The 16,439-nt window shown below is 41.8% G+C and overlaps 1 protein-coding gene and 1 pseudogene across 1 annotated transcript; both read right to left on the bottom strand.

The window, feature by feature from the left end:
- Positions 1–62: 62 nt before the first annotated feature.
- LOC135552419 (E3 ubiquitin-protein ligase RNF115-like) lies at positions 63–6,072 on the bottom strand. The gene is made up of 9 exons (XM_064984014.1): positions 5,956–6,072; positions 4,598–4,656; positions 4,275–4,335; positions 3,939–4,174; positions 2,328–2,396; positions 2,088–2,160; positions 1,875–1,968; positions 1,462–1,577; positions 63–1,100 (listed from the first exon to the last, which is right to left on the bottom strand). Exons 1-9 carry the CDS (start codon positions 6,031–6,033, stop codon positions 975–977), a joined length of 912 nt encoding a protein of 303 aa, XP_064840086.1. The 5' UTR covers positions 6,034–6,072; the 3' UTR covers positions 63–974.
- Positions 6,073–8,042: 1,970 nt separating this feature from the next.
- On the bottom strand, positions 8,043–13,412 carry LOC135552418 (secretory carrier-associated membrane protein 3-like; annotated as a pseudogene).
- Positions 13,413–16,439: the final 3,027 nt, after the last annotated feature.

Below are 16,439 nucleotides of genomic sequence, written 5' to 3'. Positions count from 1 at the left end.
TTAAATAAAGGTGAAATAAAAAAATAAAAACATATATATATATATAGGCCCATTATAATATGTCAAATACTAAAAACATATTTATTATTTTGCTGTGACTTGTACGTATTAAAAACAGAATGATTGAAAGAGGCAAGATACTAATGCATTAGAAAAGTGCATAAAGTTAGAACATGAAGGAGGTGGATAGTGTAAAGGACAAAGTATTAGGGTTTAATAGGGGCCATAAAGAGAGGTGGACATTATTAACAAATACTGCATGTGAGATTAAGAGGAAGCGGGAGACGGGAGAATTTGAATTTCTTCCTACGGAAGTGTGTACTCATTCACTACTCCCCACAAATGTGAAAGCATTGGATTGGTGTAGCATGCATGGACTGGAAGGAGTTTCCATATACCAGTCATTTCCTTTCAAATCCATGAAGTGAACAAGTGTACCCTTCAGGAGAAAGGAGAGATTATTGGGATGCAACCAAAGATGTCGGCGAGAACAGTGGGCAAATGATCTAACCCAGAGCATCAACGCAAGAGAGTGAGTTTAGCTCACCTTTTAGGATTTTCCCCAATTTATCTAATTTCATCACATTTGTCACTTCTCTGTGGCTCAAGGATGTCAGTTCATGTGGTTTGAATACAAAATGAGAGCCAATCAGAACACTGGGGGAAATACCACTACGAAGGGACAAATTGAATCCATAACATTTTGTCAGAAAACAGTTGGAACCATTTGCAGGTGAGGTGATACTGCAGGCATATTGCAACTTTCTAAAGTCAAACAAAGTTCCCTAGTAAATGCATTGTGAAGTGAATTTTTGAGGAGAGTTGAATTTTGACAATGAGGCACAGTTGAATTGAAATATGTCTCTTCAATAAACGCATGGTCAAAGACGAGGCATGAGGATAGAGATGAGCCTCGTTCAGGAGTAAAGGGAAGAAGAGATGCCAGACAGGTCGAAGAGAGGGAGGCCTAATCCTCAAATAGCCTGTCTCTCCTCCTGAGGGTCTGTCCTGATGGAGAGGGGCTCTGGGGTTTCTGGTGGGGGCTGGATGCTCTGGTCGATGCCGTCAAGACTTTTACGACACACAGGACAGGTATCGTGCTGTGGGAGAGATACAAAAACGTAAGACGTGACAAAACATGCTTAACATTACAAGTCAAGTCTCAATACTTCTGGGCACTGTGGGACAGTTTCCCGGACACAGATTAAGCCTTATCCTGGACTAAAAAGTGCTTTCAATGGAGATTTTCCATTGATTTTGCATTTTAGTCCAGGATTAGGCTTAATCTGGGTCCAGGAAACCACCCCTTTGTGTGTGGCACACGGTTACCCCCAGAACAATATAACCAAATACCCTACCTCAAGACAGTATATGTGACCCAAGTGACACTCACTAACCTTCCATGACAAATGAAATACAGTGGTGTTGTAAACCCCACCAGTCAACCATTCCCCTGCTTACCAGTTCAAGCCATGGCACTATGCAGTCACTGTGGAAATAATGGAGGCAGGGCAGCTGTTTGACAGACTCTCCCATGGAGTACTCCTCCCTACATACTGGACACTCCAGTCTGCTATCTGAGAAAGAGGCATGAGGGGGGTTCATTCATTGTGTTCATTTTAGAATAAAGAGAATGAACATTGACTAGTAGTGCCGGCACTACTAAAAGGCTTCTGAATGGGGTGCTTATCTGGGTAAAGACCACCTCACCTTTTATTTTTCAGAATAAAACAAAATATTGTCACAATTTTGAGAATCTATTTTGCAGGTGGTATACTGTACACGACTACTGAGCAAGATCCACACCCTCCATTCCCATAAATGCTGTGAGTGGTAGCCTATGGGTTTGGTGTTGCAGCTTGGTTGGAACACACCTGTCTGTTCTTGAGAGACGTTGACTGTGGGGAGGGATGAGATCATCTCCTTCTCTGCAGGAGGTGGACCTGTGCCCTCAAACTGACCTAACAACTAGAGTGGAGGAATGAAGTTGAGAAATGAAATTGAGAAATGAAGAAACAGAGACAGATTGTGACTCAGCGTGCTGCCATGAATAAAGCATGGATTTTGCGCCTGGTTAGAGCACTGACCTCTGTGATAACTGCGTCTAGACCTCCCTGACCCCAGGCATAGTCCCCTGGATTTGAATGGAGCATGCCAGACCTGAGAGTGAGTGAGTGAGTGAGTGAGTGAGTGAGTGAGTGAGTGAGTGAGTGAGTGAGTGAGTGAGTGAGAGATAGACAGAGAGAGAGAGAGAGATGCTTAACATGCCTTGAAAGAGTCAAAGTAATTAAAATAATAATTATGAGATTTAAAAAATACTTATTTACAGTGCAGCTGGTGCGATGCCTGGATTTCCATTGTTGGCAAACAGACCAGCCAAAAACTGCTGCACAATACTAAAGAAATAGGCAGAGAGATTAAATCTATTTTGCACATACAGTGCCTTAAGAAAGTATTAACACCCCAAGACATTTTCCACATTTTGTGTTACAGACTGAATTTAAAATGGATTAAATTGAGATTGTGTCACTGGACTACAGACAATACCCCATAATGTCAAAGTGGAATTATGTTTTTTTAAATTATTTAAAAATGAAAAGATGAAATGTCTTGATTCAATAAGTATTCAACCCCTTTGTTATGGCAAGCCTAAATAAGCTCAGGAGTAAAAATGTGCTTAACAAGTCACATAAGTTGCATGGACTCACTCTGTGTGCAATAATAGTTTGACATGATTTTTGAATGACTACCTCATCTCTGTACAAATCTAACACATCACTGAGTACCACTCTTCATATTTTCAATATTGGAGGTGCCTGCGTCACGTTATCAAGGACTAGGGAGTTGTTTTTAAATAAAAATAGAGCGAAGCACAAGTAAATTCCTAGAGGAAAACCTGGTTCAGACAATAGGAGACAAATTCACCTTTCAGCAGGGTAATAACCTAAAACACAAGGTCAAATATAGACTGGAGTTGCTTACCAAGACGACATTGAATGTTCCTGAGTGGCCTAGTTGTCGTTTTTATTCAAATCGGCTTGAAACTGTATGGTAAGACTTGAAAATGGCTGTCCAGCAATGATCCACAACCAACTTGACAGAGCTTGAAGAATTTAAAAAAAGAATAATGTGCAAATAAGTCTTAGAGACTTACACAGAAAGGCTCACAGATGTAATCGCTGCCAAAGGTGATTCTAACATGTATTGGCAGGGGTGTGAATACCTATATAAATGAGATACAATAGTTCTGTATTTCATTACAATTGCAAACATTTCTAAAAACATGTTTTCACGGATGGGTTTTGTGTTTAGATGGGTGAGAAAAAAAATCTATATTTAATCCATTTTGAATTCAGGCTGTAACACAACAAAATGGGGAATAATTAAAGGGGTATGAATACTTTCTGAAGGCCCTGTAGAAAGAGAATACCTACTTGATTGTAATAACAATGTAATATAATGTAATAGAATTATGCAGTTACAGTGAAATAACATAATAGCTTCTAGGACCAAATAGTTTAATAATGTTTGAAATATATTGTTGTTAATATGTGAAATGATATTCTGTGATAAACTGAAGGGAAATACTTAATTTTGGACCACTTTGATTATATAACACCATTAGTCTAATCATGTTATAGGATGTTATTATACAACAGTACAATGTCTCAATATCAATACAGGCTCTTGAGTCGAGTGAGAATAGCTTCCTAAAAACTGACATGGAGAGCTAGATAACATTGCAAAATCAGTGGTCGTTGCCACTAAGGTGGCTTGACGTCCAAGTGAAATAAAAGCCATCAGCTATACCTGCCTGGACCTTTTGGCATGGGGCAAACCATGAAAGGTAGCTAATAGAGAGTGAGTGGATAAAGGTAATGACATTAAACTGTAGACAGATCAAGATCAGTGATGAGTAATTGGTCATCTCCACTAACCCCTCCACTGCTGGCGTGTGGGACTGTCGCCTCCCCTGGCTAGGCGGACGAGAGGGGCGTTCCGGTTCAGGCACTAAAGGATCTGTGCCTCCCACAGAGGCCACAGGCACTTCAGAAGGGCCCTCTACGTCTCCCTCCACTGCGGCAGCCTGTAGATGGCTCTGGTCAGACTCAGACTCAGAGGTGGAGGGGTCCGAGAGAAGAGCAGAGTGTTCCATAAACAGCAGCTGCCACAGCTTGGAGGAAGGAGAGCAGATCAGTACATTCAGATTCAAGTTGAAGACAGGGGAAAAGAATAGAAAAAGACAAAGAGATTTTGGGATGACATTCAGGTACCTCTGAAAAGAGTGTGCCTGCATCATCATTGGCCTCTGCAGTGCTGCTGTTCTCCAAGAGACTGAAAGACAAATATATTTCAATTATTGGAAATCAATACATTAAGAGAAATGCAAATACAATATTTTTTTAAGTAAAACTATTTTCATTTAATAAGTCTCATGTACTGTATATTATTATATCAGATATATCAGAAACTGAAATTGCACATAATACTGTACCTAAAATAGTACGATATTGCAAGTCCAGTATAGGCCCCTATACTATAGGCTCCTATAAGCAGAACAGCACGCAAACAAACAGCACAGATTTGAACACTTTACCTGGAGCCTTCTGTCACCTCCTCAATGAAATCGGACTCACACCTGGGGCATGTGAATTCCTTGAGAGAAAAAATGCAATTTATATTTGCCCTATATACACTGGCCACTTTAATAATCACTGGCCACTTTAATAATGGAACACTGGTCACTTTAATAATGTTCAAATAATGTGTACAATACTGCTTTGCTCATCTCATGTTTATTTTCTGATTTCTATTCTACTGTATTTTAGTCAATGCCACTTCGACATTGCTCGCTCTAATATTTATTTATTTATGAATTACATTATTTGACTTTTAGATTTGTGTGTATTGTTGTGAAGCATTTTTAGATACTACTGCACTGTTAAGATACTACCACATTGTTGGATCTAGGAACACAAGCATTTCGCTACACCTGCAATAACATCTGCTAAATATGTGTATGTGACCAATAACATTTGATTCGATATTTTATTTATTTCAAATCATGATGACATAACACAGGGGTGCAACTTTGGTTTTGGAAGTGGGGAGGGCATAATAATTATTATACATTTTTTATCCAGTCGCTCAGGAGCGTCCGCATGGTACTAAAGCACACCATTGTCACGTTTTGTATCACATTCCAATAATAAAACTGGGTGGGACAAAAATGCAATTTCAGAATTTGGGGGGGACATGTCCCCATCCCCAGTTAAAGTTGCGCCCCTTACATAACATGAGAATACAAAAGGAACACACTTGGCGGTATCAAGTGCACTACGTCAAGATGCGCGTTCATGCCAATGTAAAAAAAAAAACACTGTGTCAGCTGCTCGACAAACGCGCTGGTGCGCCTGGTGGTGTGCTGAAAAGAGACACCCTGCTTGCCACAGCACCATCCCCTTCCATGCAAATGTCGCGTTCACATGCTAGTCAGAACTAGAAAAATTAGAAATATCAGACTTGCTAACTGTTTGTAGTAGCCTACATGAGCTGAGTTCAACCAGTTGGCGAATTGGAAATTTCCGAGTTTCATATTTCCGACTATTACTTGAACGCGGCAATAATGTTTTTCGCATGCAGTTGACACTTGCGACTACGAACTGGTGACACAGTAGTGCTTCTAAATATGGCAACGAAGCAAACCCAAAACTTGGATCACCAGATTTCTTCGCAACAATCAATCTATCTAAAGGCGCGCACTCCATGCAACAACACTTATAGCGTTGTATTTTAGTAATGACAATATTATATCAATCACATTCAGTTTCAGATACAAAATGTTTATTTTCTTAGAATGTATATCGGGAGGCGTTGCTAGCTAATACTGATACAGAAACGTCGGTCCAGACCCGGACGGGAAAGGAAGGAAGAAAATCACTTCTGTCAACTCACCGGGAGTTTCGGGTCGATTTCACCTTTACAACAGTGACAGAAAAAACGGTTTTGTGGTGCCGCCGCAGCCTCCGCCATCTTCACGGTAGCATACAGTCACTGACGTCTGTATGGTAGCTCAAGCCGACGGAAGGCGTAGGGACATTTGTCAGAAGGGTCATGTCAGTCCAGTCCATAGGATAGTTTATTTTTTATTTTTTACTATAGGCTACCATTTGTTCAAGGTATTTTCCTAAATTAACATTTGCTAGTGAACATGTTGTTCTGACTGCTCCAATCGTATTTCCCTGAGGTGATACATATCAAATGTATACTGCTCAAATCTCAACCAAGTGTTGTTTATTTGAGATTATTGCAGCTATCTTCGAACCAATGTTGCAATAACCTAGGTTATACATAGGGCTAAGGGTCCCGTCAACATTTACAACCCAAAAATTGTGCCAATAAACACGACATGTTAACTGCTCTAATACAGAACCGATTTCACTTGTTGCACCAATGACCACAAGACTGATTATCGAAAGAAATAGCTGAAGCAAAATCTGCAGTTGTATGCTACATGACAGGCCAACCAATGAGACTATCCAAAACAACAGAATATACTGGTAAAATAAAAACAGTTTTTAACGGTCACAGTTGAAGTTTAGTAGTCGTGGACTAAAAAAAAAAGATTTCAATGAAAATTGTCCATTGAGCATGCTTTTTAGTCCAGGATTTGGTTTCAGGTAAACTGGCCCTTAAAGTACTCTGAACAAAAATAAATGCAACATGCAACAATTTTAAAGATTTGACTGAGTTGCAGTTAATAAGGAAATCAGTTAATTAAAATAAATAAATTAGGCCCTAATCTATGGAATTCACATGACTGGGAATACAGATATGTATACCTTTAAAAAAAGGTAGGGGCATGGATCAGAAAACCAGTCAGTATCTGGTGACCACCATTTGCCTCATGCAGCAAGACATCTCCTTTGAATAGAGTTCATCAGGCTGTTTGTGGCCTGTGGAATTTTGTTCCACTCCTTTTCAATGGCTGTTCGAAGTTTCTGGATATTGGCGGGAACTGGATTATGTTGTAGTACACGTTGATTCAGAGCATCCCTAACATGCTCAATGGATGACATGTCTGGTGATTTCTTCATGGAAGAAATGTTACTTTTTCAGCTTCCAGGAATTGTGTACAGATTCTTGCTACATGAGGTGATGGTCGACGGATGAATGGCAGGACAATGGGTCTCAGGATCTCATCATGGTATCGCTGCATTCAAATTGCCATTGATAAAATGCAATTGTGTTCGTTGTCCGTAGCTTATGACTGCCGATACCATCACCCCACAGGGCACTGTTCACAGCGTTGACATCAGTAAATCACTCGCCCAAATGACGCCATACACGCTGTCTGACATCTGTCCGGTACAGTTGAAACCAGGATTAATCCGTGAAGAACACACTTCTCCAGCATGCCAGTGGCTATCGAAGATCAGCATTTGCCCACTTAAGTTGGTTACTATGCGGGACTGTAGTTAAGTCAAAACCCTGATGAGGAAGACGAGCACACAGATGAGCTTCCATGAGACGGTTTCTGACCGTTTGTGCAGAAATTCTTTGGTTGTGCAAACCCAGTTTCATCAGCTGTCCGGGTGGCTGGTCACAGTCCAAGAAGAAGCCGGATGTGGAGGTCCAGGGCTGGCGTGGTTACACGTGGTCTGCTGTTGTGTGGCCAGGTTGGACGTACTGCCAAAATCTCTAAAATGACATTGGATACAGTTTATGGTAGAGAAATTAACATTAGATTCTGTGGCAACAGCCCTGGTGGACATTCCTGCAGTCAACATGCCAATTGCACACTCCTTCAAAACTGGGAGACATCTGTGGCATTGTGTTACAAGACAAAACTGCACATTTTAGAGTGGCCTTTTTTCCCCACCACAAGGAACACCTATGTAATGATCATGCTGTGTAATCAGCTTCTTGATATGCCACACCTGTCAGGTGGATGGATTGTCTTGGCAAAGGAGAAATGCTCACTTACAGGGATGTAAACAAATGTGCACATTTTAGAGAAATAAGCTTTTTGTGCGAATGGAACATATCTGGAATCTTTTATTTCAGCTCAAGAAACATGGGACCAACAATTTACATGTTGCGTTTATATTTTTGCTCAGTATATTAAACACAAGTTACAGAAATAACAGAAGTGATGACTAAAAGCAAGAAATGCATCATTGATGTAGTTTCCCAGGAGTTTGTAGGGAAGACTAAAGTACATCTTTTAACAGTCCATTGAAGAGGTTTTCAGAAACTCTACATTATATACAACACTGAAAAACCCGCTCTGCCTTTATTAGTCTTAGACGTAATAGGCCTACACAATACACTATTTTAGGTTAGGCTGCTGACATGACTAATGATACTGTATTGGTGAAGTGACCAAAGGGAAGTAGAAAATATTGAGCATATCAACTGATTTTTATTAAAACCAAGAAAGAACAATGGTGACCATGACAACCAAATACAGCATCAACATAATATAATAATAGCAATAATATTACAACCCAAAACATCGTGTTTTTCTCATTTACAGTTGTGATTTTGGGAAAGATAGTGTGTGTAAATAGGTAGGCATTCTCATTTGGGATATCAAGACAATTGACTTTTTAGAGCTCACGTTAGCAACCATAATAGCATTGGCCACAGATAACCGTTCGGCTGTTAAATATGGAGCATCACTTCTGTGCATCCATCACAAACTCAAGTCCCACCCCTTTCCCCTACTTTGACAAAACAATTTATCAAAACACCTGAGTCTTGCCTACTTCTTTTGTACTATACACCCTTATACATGCTGTACCTACCCCTCTCTCGCTCTATAATAGCTCCCTTGCCCTACTTGCTTGCCTTCCCTCTCTCTACCGAGCTGCACCAGTAAAGGCCCCCTGAGCTGCAGAAGCAGTGGCGTTGGCAGCTGCCTGGCGTACAGCCTGATTGGACATCACTCCAGTGGCAAACTCAGCCTGAGCCTTCACGAAGCTAGCACCGGTCTGCCTGTACAGAGAGTGGACCTGGAGGGGAGAGGAAGACAGGCTTTAATACATGATACATATGGGCAATTCCACAGTAACAAGAGTGACACTGAGACTCAGTTTTTCACTTTAATATGTATGTCAAACTAAAGACAATGATTGCAAAGTTAAACAAACCATACTATGAACAAGGACTAGTTTTAACAATTTCCACTAAACATTTTACAAGAACAGCGCAGATGAAAAGTTTGGTAACAGAATGACGGAACAAACAGCTATATTGTTACCAAACTTTGCATCTACACAGTGTTTTATTCAGTGGAAATTGTTAAAAGTAGTCCTAGTGCATATAGTTCCATGGTTGGTTTAACTTTGCAATCATTGTTTTTTGTTTGACATTCCTTTTTAGAGTGAAGAATCGTAGTCTCAGTATCACTGTTGCCGTGGAATTGCCCATACCTCAACATACTACTCACCATCAATCTTAAAACAATACTGTAAATAATACTCTTAAAATTCAAAACAATTACTCTAAGTTCTGTGGACAATTCTAAATGTTCATTGACATACTGGGTCAAGATGAAAAAGATGTGAGAAGCTAGATGTATATGTTGTAGCCTTTTTACCCCCATCCTTTTCCTTGCTCCCCCATGTTGTACCTAATTCCAAGCCATTTTCTACCTACTGTAATTACTCCACACGGTCCTGATTTGCCCTAGCATACAATACCCTTTAGTCTGGTTAAAACTGTCTAAATTCCCCTCCCTCGCCTTCATTTTCATTACCCGCTTGAGCAAGACGACCCCCATGGCAGCCTGGGCAGTGAATAGGATGGCATTGAGCATCATGATCACACCAACAGGCACGCTAGTCTTCAGAGCAGCCAGACTCACAATCCAGCCACTGAGTGGAACAGAGACAGGGAGGGAAGAAGAGAGAGACAGTCACAAAGAAAGAAGACAAATAGAGACAGGGGGAGTGTGAAGGATAGGTGTATGAGGAATGTACTGTATAGGAGATGTAATACAGTAAAGATCTAGTAATTGTAATATGGTTGGCTTGTTTGTGGCACATACCTGAAACCCCAACCAGGAATGCCAATGGTCATGATGACGTAGAAGATCACTTGGACGAAAAAAATGAAGAAGAAGGCGAAGAAGTTGAAGGAGCTGTCACTCCTGAAAGAAAAAAAATGCATTCATAGGTTCACTGTAACCTGATGTCAAGAGGGAACCTAAATATATCATGTCTGTTTTGTAATGACAAGCCCCTAAATTGGAAATGTGCAATAGTACGCACCTGAAGGCTTTGTACACAGGCCTGTACCAGCAGACAAAGGAGCAGGGGGTGAAAAGGAGGACCCAGAGGATGGCCAGGCCCAGCCCAACACCACCAGAAGGCTCCACACAGAACAGACTCAGGCAGGAAATTAAGTTAAACGCCAGTGTGCAGGCTGTGACTAGGAGAGGGGGAGAGAAAGAAGACAAAAGGAAGAGTGTAGGATGGGTGAAGTGAGGGAGTGAGAGAGGGGAGTGGATGAGAGCATGAAAAGTGATGGGGAGAAAGAAAGTGAAGGGGGAAAGGATGAGAAAAGGGGGTAAAGAGAAATGAGAGGGGAGGTGACAGAGATGAAGGGATGGAGATGAAGGGATGGATAGGTATGTAGGCAAAATAAGAAGAGAAAGATAGGGAGGTCAGAACTGTAGTTTGGATACTAGAGCACTTTAGAGTTGCATTGGAAGGGAAAGGGATAAAGAGATAGTTACAATGGTACAATGAACGCACACAGGTACACCTTGTGATTAATGTATCACTTCCAAATTGGTGTAAATTAATTTGAGAAATCTCTACGTTTTAACAGTGTCATTAAGTATTAGATAACATTTTTAAAGTGCTTAACATTGTCATAAAACATTTAATCTAAGCATTATTCTAATCATCATTCTTTCATGGAAGTGTTACAGATGACTTCACCAGACAGACAGCCAGGCACAGACAGGGAAACTTACACATCCAGTAGTAATACATGATGGAGACAGTGTGTTGGAAGCTCTGGCTGATCTCCATGTTGATGTCTTGGTAGAAGCAGGGTCCCACAGGGCAGAAAGTGGGCAGGGGAGGCCAGTTATTCTGACGAGCTGACAGAGAGATGGGGGAAGAGAGTGTTACTTCAAATGATTCAGCAATGGGAGCAGTCTTTGTTTCCCAATGAGACATGTGCAGTTAGGAACCAGTATACAGTAATCTAATCCTTGCTTTATTAACACCCTCCCCCCACCCATCAATCATTTCATATCAGACTCATGGATCCACTTTTTTTTCTCTCAAACCAATCTCTATCATCATCACGACAACCATCTCCCTCTCTTACTGGCTCCAGGGCCGAGGGCGTGTGAGTCCAGCTCCTCTCCCTCCTCTCCAGCTCGCGGGCTTTCTTCTCAAGCTCTTCCTGCTTTCTCAGGAGCTCTGCTGTGGTGGCGTTGACCGCGGTCTGCTAAAGAGAGAGAGAGAGAGAAGGAAAATGTCAGGCTTTAATGCAGAGCTGAATATAGCTCCATGTACCTTAGTAGAAATACAGAAGTTGAACTTGATTTCGTAGAAATTAGTCTGATAAGTTCAGGTGCTCCATGTCAAGCTGGTAAATAAACATCAGGAAATGTAATTATCATACAGAAATATGAGTTGCTTGTCTATGAGTATTATTTCTAGCTGTATGAAGTTAATTCTATAACCTGCACAGGTGACTCCTGATAATTGTCTAATACATATGGAACAAGTACCTGGGGGGTGAAGGAGGTGCCATAGTTGCGGGGCTCTGTGGGTGTAGTCCTGCTGGGTGGGGTTGTTGCAGGAACAACAGGTTGGGGGGCGGATGGTGCAGTTGCTGCATAGGCTGGTGGTGGGGGCTAGAGAGTGGATTACAACAAGAAATCAACCTATATCATTACCAATAACGTTTATAATGACCACAAGCAAAGAGTGGCTATAGAGCCATATATGTCCAAACAACTCTGTATGGGAGTGGAGCATCGTGGCATGTTACCATGTCCAATTATTTGGAATGTAGTGGCATTCCTGCTACTCTAACAAAGCACATCTATGCGGAAAGATGCCACACAGCTAGCCTATATACTCCTGTATGCATTATTACCATACTGCACTGCTATTACTGCATATACTGAATCTCCAAAGCATTCATATTCTGACACAAACACAAAGCTAACTACACATTTCTTACCCCATTTTTATTGTCAAATGGGTTGTAAAGATCCAGTGTGGCATACTCAGTGTTGCTGCTGTGTTGAGTCACTGCAGGATCCTGACATACAGACAAGATAAACATCACTAACAGAACATCATAAAATAAATGCCAGAGATCCTATTACAATTCATATATTAATATTTAATTATAATTTCTAATTATATAGTTGACGTCCTAAATGGCCCTATATGGTGCACTACATTGAACCGTAGAATCAAAATAGTGCTCTACTAGGGAATAGGGGCCCATTTGGGACGTAGTCTTGACCACGTAAGTATCAATATGTTCTATTTCATTCAATGAGCCCTTCGTACACAAAAACATTTTCAGCTACTAGATATATCATTAGAATAGCCTGGGTTAGAGCATGGAGAAAGCAGCAACATCACATGTAATGAGTAACAGCACGTCTGTTACAGTGCAACAGGCGAAACATCATGCATTTTTTCAGCAACATTGTAACGTTAGCTAAAAAATGAATACAATAACACTAGCCAAGTAAAGTATTTTACGATCCCATATATCATATCACCTGGAAAGGGTTGTGGTCGTCGCCTGGTTCCGGAAAACTTGTGTATTTTGACATTTTTCTTTACAGCAATTCTGTATGTCCTGCTTAGTTCAAATAGAAAACCTTTCTACTGACACAACAGTTTGCCAACAACTTGTGTCCCGTTATTGCGGAGGCTGTCTAGCTAACGTTAGCTATATTCTGCGGACTTGGTTCGCTACTAGTAGCAAGCTACAGTAGCTTCCTAGCAACAAAAAAAACAACTGTTATTTATTATGTCTGTATCGGGGTTGTCATTGTCTAGCTAGCCAGTTGTTTATATATTTCAGTTATAGATTTATCGCCAAATATAACACACATGCAACCAGCTAGCAAGCTAATAACGACATAGATAACCGGATATTTATCTGTTATCGACGGAAGACGTTGCCGCAATCTGTCAAGATATTGGCGAAAATGTATATCTATTGATTTAATTGACTTGTCTAGCTATATCCTTGTATTTTATTTAACGCCGTTTCTCCTTCAGTCATATTTTGCTGGAAGACTCCGTTTGTTATTGCCTGCAATAACAATAAAACATGTTTTTGGCCGCTGCACAAACAAACGTGATCCAGGAAGTAATGTCATGTGACTGCGGCTACAGAAGAAGCACGTGCGTAGTTGGGCAGAACCCCTCGAGCAGTGCAGGACAGGACTATATTTTTTTATTTACCAATTCATTTGATGATATCCATGCCACTTTAATAATCACGAAACCGTTGATTTCCCCCGCTTTTAATTATGCCCAATGTGGTAGCCACACATGGGGGTAGCGTAGCAATGAACAGGTCCGTGCGCTCCTCTGATACTGCCCCACAGCCATCATTTTCTCCCCTCTGTATTCCACGCAACTACTCTATTTATTATATAGTTTGAATCATGATAGTGGGAAGGGGAAAATATGGCAGAGGTGAAAAAAGATAGGAGGTAGATTTCCATCCAGGAGAAATTAAGAAAAATGTCTACCACGGGGTGTCACTGTCGCTCCTTGAATTAATAGGTCAGTTCTTGCAGTTCTTTCTCGAGAGTTTTTCCTAGCCACCGTGCATTGCTTGCTGTTTGGGGTTTTAGGCTGTGTTTCTGTACATCACTTGGAGATATCATCTTATGTAAGAAGGGCTATATAAATAAATTTGATTTGATGTTGATGATTTGCCTTAGCCCTGGGGCAAAAGAAAACCACTGTGGGTTCACTCAGAATTGAGCTGGAGCTACCTGGACCCGGGCTCCTGCACCTTGGGTCAAAGAAAGAGGAGTAGGATAAAATTACTAACCCTAATCCTATAGTTGAAATTAGTGCTTGATTTAAAAAAAAGGTGAAATAGGTGCCTTTACTCATGTTGGGTGCCGGTGTGGTGATATTACTTGCGCTCCTAGAACAAGATGTTATAAGTGCAGTTTGCAAAGACGCTCTGTAAAATTTATTTTTTTAAAGCCAATTTATGCGATCTTGAGGCTCCATATGGTGTTTGACGCTATTGTAGATCCTCTGGAGGCTTGCAGAGGCCAAATCGAGCTCTGCAACGCATCGCCTTGCGCCCCCCAGTGTTGTAATAATGTGGAGGGCTCCGCATTGACATGATTGGTTGACTGTAGGTGGGTGCGGGAGGTCCTGTATAAACAAAGTCACTTCCCTGACAACTTCCTTCATAACAGCTGTGCTCCGCTAAGTGCAAGAAGTATGAATGATCAAACTTCTGTGAATGCTGCATCACAATGAATGCTGTATAGCCACTGCAGATGTTGGATTGACCATGCAGAGCCTTTTATGCTTGATCTAGCAATGCGATCCGGAGGGTATGACTCAATTGCAGAGCCTTGTCTTGCAGATGCCAAATCAAGCTCTGTATGGTGATGCCTTGCGCCTCCCAAACGTTGTAAAAACGCGCTGCATGATCAACCTGGGGTCTGCATTGGCCGTGCAGCATTTATAGTGATACAGCCTCTGCAGAATTCAGGGCATTCATACTTCTTGCGCTTCATGCAGTAGCACAGGGCTGTTGTCAAGGGAGCAACATTTGTGTTTATATAGGCTATACAGAGCCCTCCACATTGTTACAACATTTGAGAGACGCAAAGCGATGCAGTTGTGCCTCTGTAGGCTCTGCAATTGCGGCAATGCAGTAGTGCATCAGGAGACTCTGCAATTGCATCACACCCTCCTCCAGATCAAGTATAAATTGGCTTTAACAATGCAGAGAGATCCGCATAGCTCCGCATTGACATGTTTGGTTGACGGTAGGTGTGGGGATGTACATCCTGTATAAACACAATTTCACTTAATTGACAACAAACATGGAGAACGTTGACAAAATCAAATTGTATTTGTCACATACACATGTTTAGCAGATGTTATTGCGGGTGTAGTGAAATGCTTGTGTTTCTAGCTCCAACAGTGCAGTAATATCTAATAATACACACAACCTAAAAGTAAAAGAATGGAATTAAGGAATATATAAATATTAGCATGAGCAATGTCGGAGTGGCATAGGCTAAAATACCGTAGAATAGAATACAGTATATGCATATGAGATGAGTAAAGCAAAAATATGTAAACATTATTAACGTGACTTGTGATTTCAAGTCTATGTATATGGGGCCGCATCCTCTAAGGTGCAGGGTTACGTAACTGTGTGGAAGCCGCCTAGTGATGGCTATTTAACAGTCTGATGGCCTTCAGATAGAAGCTGTTTTTCAGTCTCTCGGTCCCAGCTTTGATGCACCTGTACTGACCTCGCCTTCTGGATGATAGCGGGGTGAACAGGCAGTGGCTCGGGTGGTTGTTGTCCTTGAGGGCCACCATCGTTCCTGTTCCCAAGAAAGCTAAGGTAACTGAGCTAAACGACTACCGCCCCGTAGCACTCACTTCCGTCATCATGAAGTGCTTTGAGAGGCTAGTCAAGGACCATATCACCTCCACCCTACCTGACTCCCTAGACCCACTCCAATTTGCTTACCGCTCAAATAGGTCCACAGACGATGCAATCTCAACCACACTGCACACTGCCCTAACCCATCTGGACAAGAGGAATACCTATGTGAGAATGCTGTTCATCGACTACAGCTCGGCATTCAACACCATAGTACCCTCCAAGCTCGTCATCAAGCTCGAGACCCTGGGTCTCGACCCCGCCCTGTGCAACTGGGTACTGGACTTTCTGACAGGCCGCCCCCAGGTGGTGAGGGTAGGTAACAACATCTCCCCGCTGATCCTCAACACTGGGGCCCCACAAGGGTGCGTTCTGAGCCCTCTCCTGTACTCCCTGTTCACCCACAACTGCGTGGCCACGCACGCCTCCAACTCAATCATCAAGTTTGCGGACGACACAACAGTGGTAGGCTTGATTACCAACAACGACGAGACGGCCTACAGGGAGGAGGTGAGGGCCCTCGGAGTGTGGTGTCAGGAAAATAACCTCACACTCAACGTCAACAAAACTAAGGAGATGATTGTGGACTTCAGGAAACAGCAGAGGGAACACCCCCCTATCCACATCGATGGAACAGTAGTGGAGAGAGTAGCAAGTTTTAAGTTCCTCGGCATACACATCACAGACAAACTGAATTGGTCCACTCACACAGACAGCATCGTGAAGAAGGCGCAGCAACGCCTCTTCAACCTCAGGAGGCTGAAGAAATTCGGCTT

Source organism: Oncorhynchus masou, chromosome 13 (assembly GCF_036934945.1).
Source record: "Oncorhynchus masou masou isolate Uvic2021 chromosome 13, UVic_Omas_1.1, whole genome shotgun sequence".
NCBI lineage: Eukaryota > Metazoa > Chordata > Actinopteri > Salmoniformes > Salmonidae > Oncorhynchus > Oncorhynchus masou.
Note: the sequence above shows the minus strand (reverse complement) of the source record. Positions and strands in the feature narration are given on the sequence as shown.

Bases quoted from the DNA above. Each gene is read 5' to 3' on its own strand.
- LOC135552419 (XM_064984014.1), bottom strand. From the start codon at position 6,033: ATGGCGGAGGCTGCGGCGGCACCACAAAACCGTTTTTTCTGTCACTGT. The intron at 2,161-2,327 runs GTAAATAAGTAT...ACTCACTCTCAG, and splicing joins GGCATCGCACCAGCTGCACT to GTCTGGCATGCTCCATTCAA. The intron at 1,578-1,874 runs GTGTGTTCCAAC...CCTCTTTCTCAG, and splicing joins CGTCTCTCAAGAACAGACAG to ATAGCAGACTGGAGTGTCCA.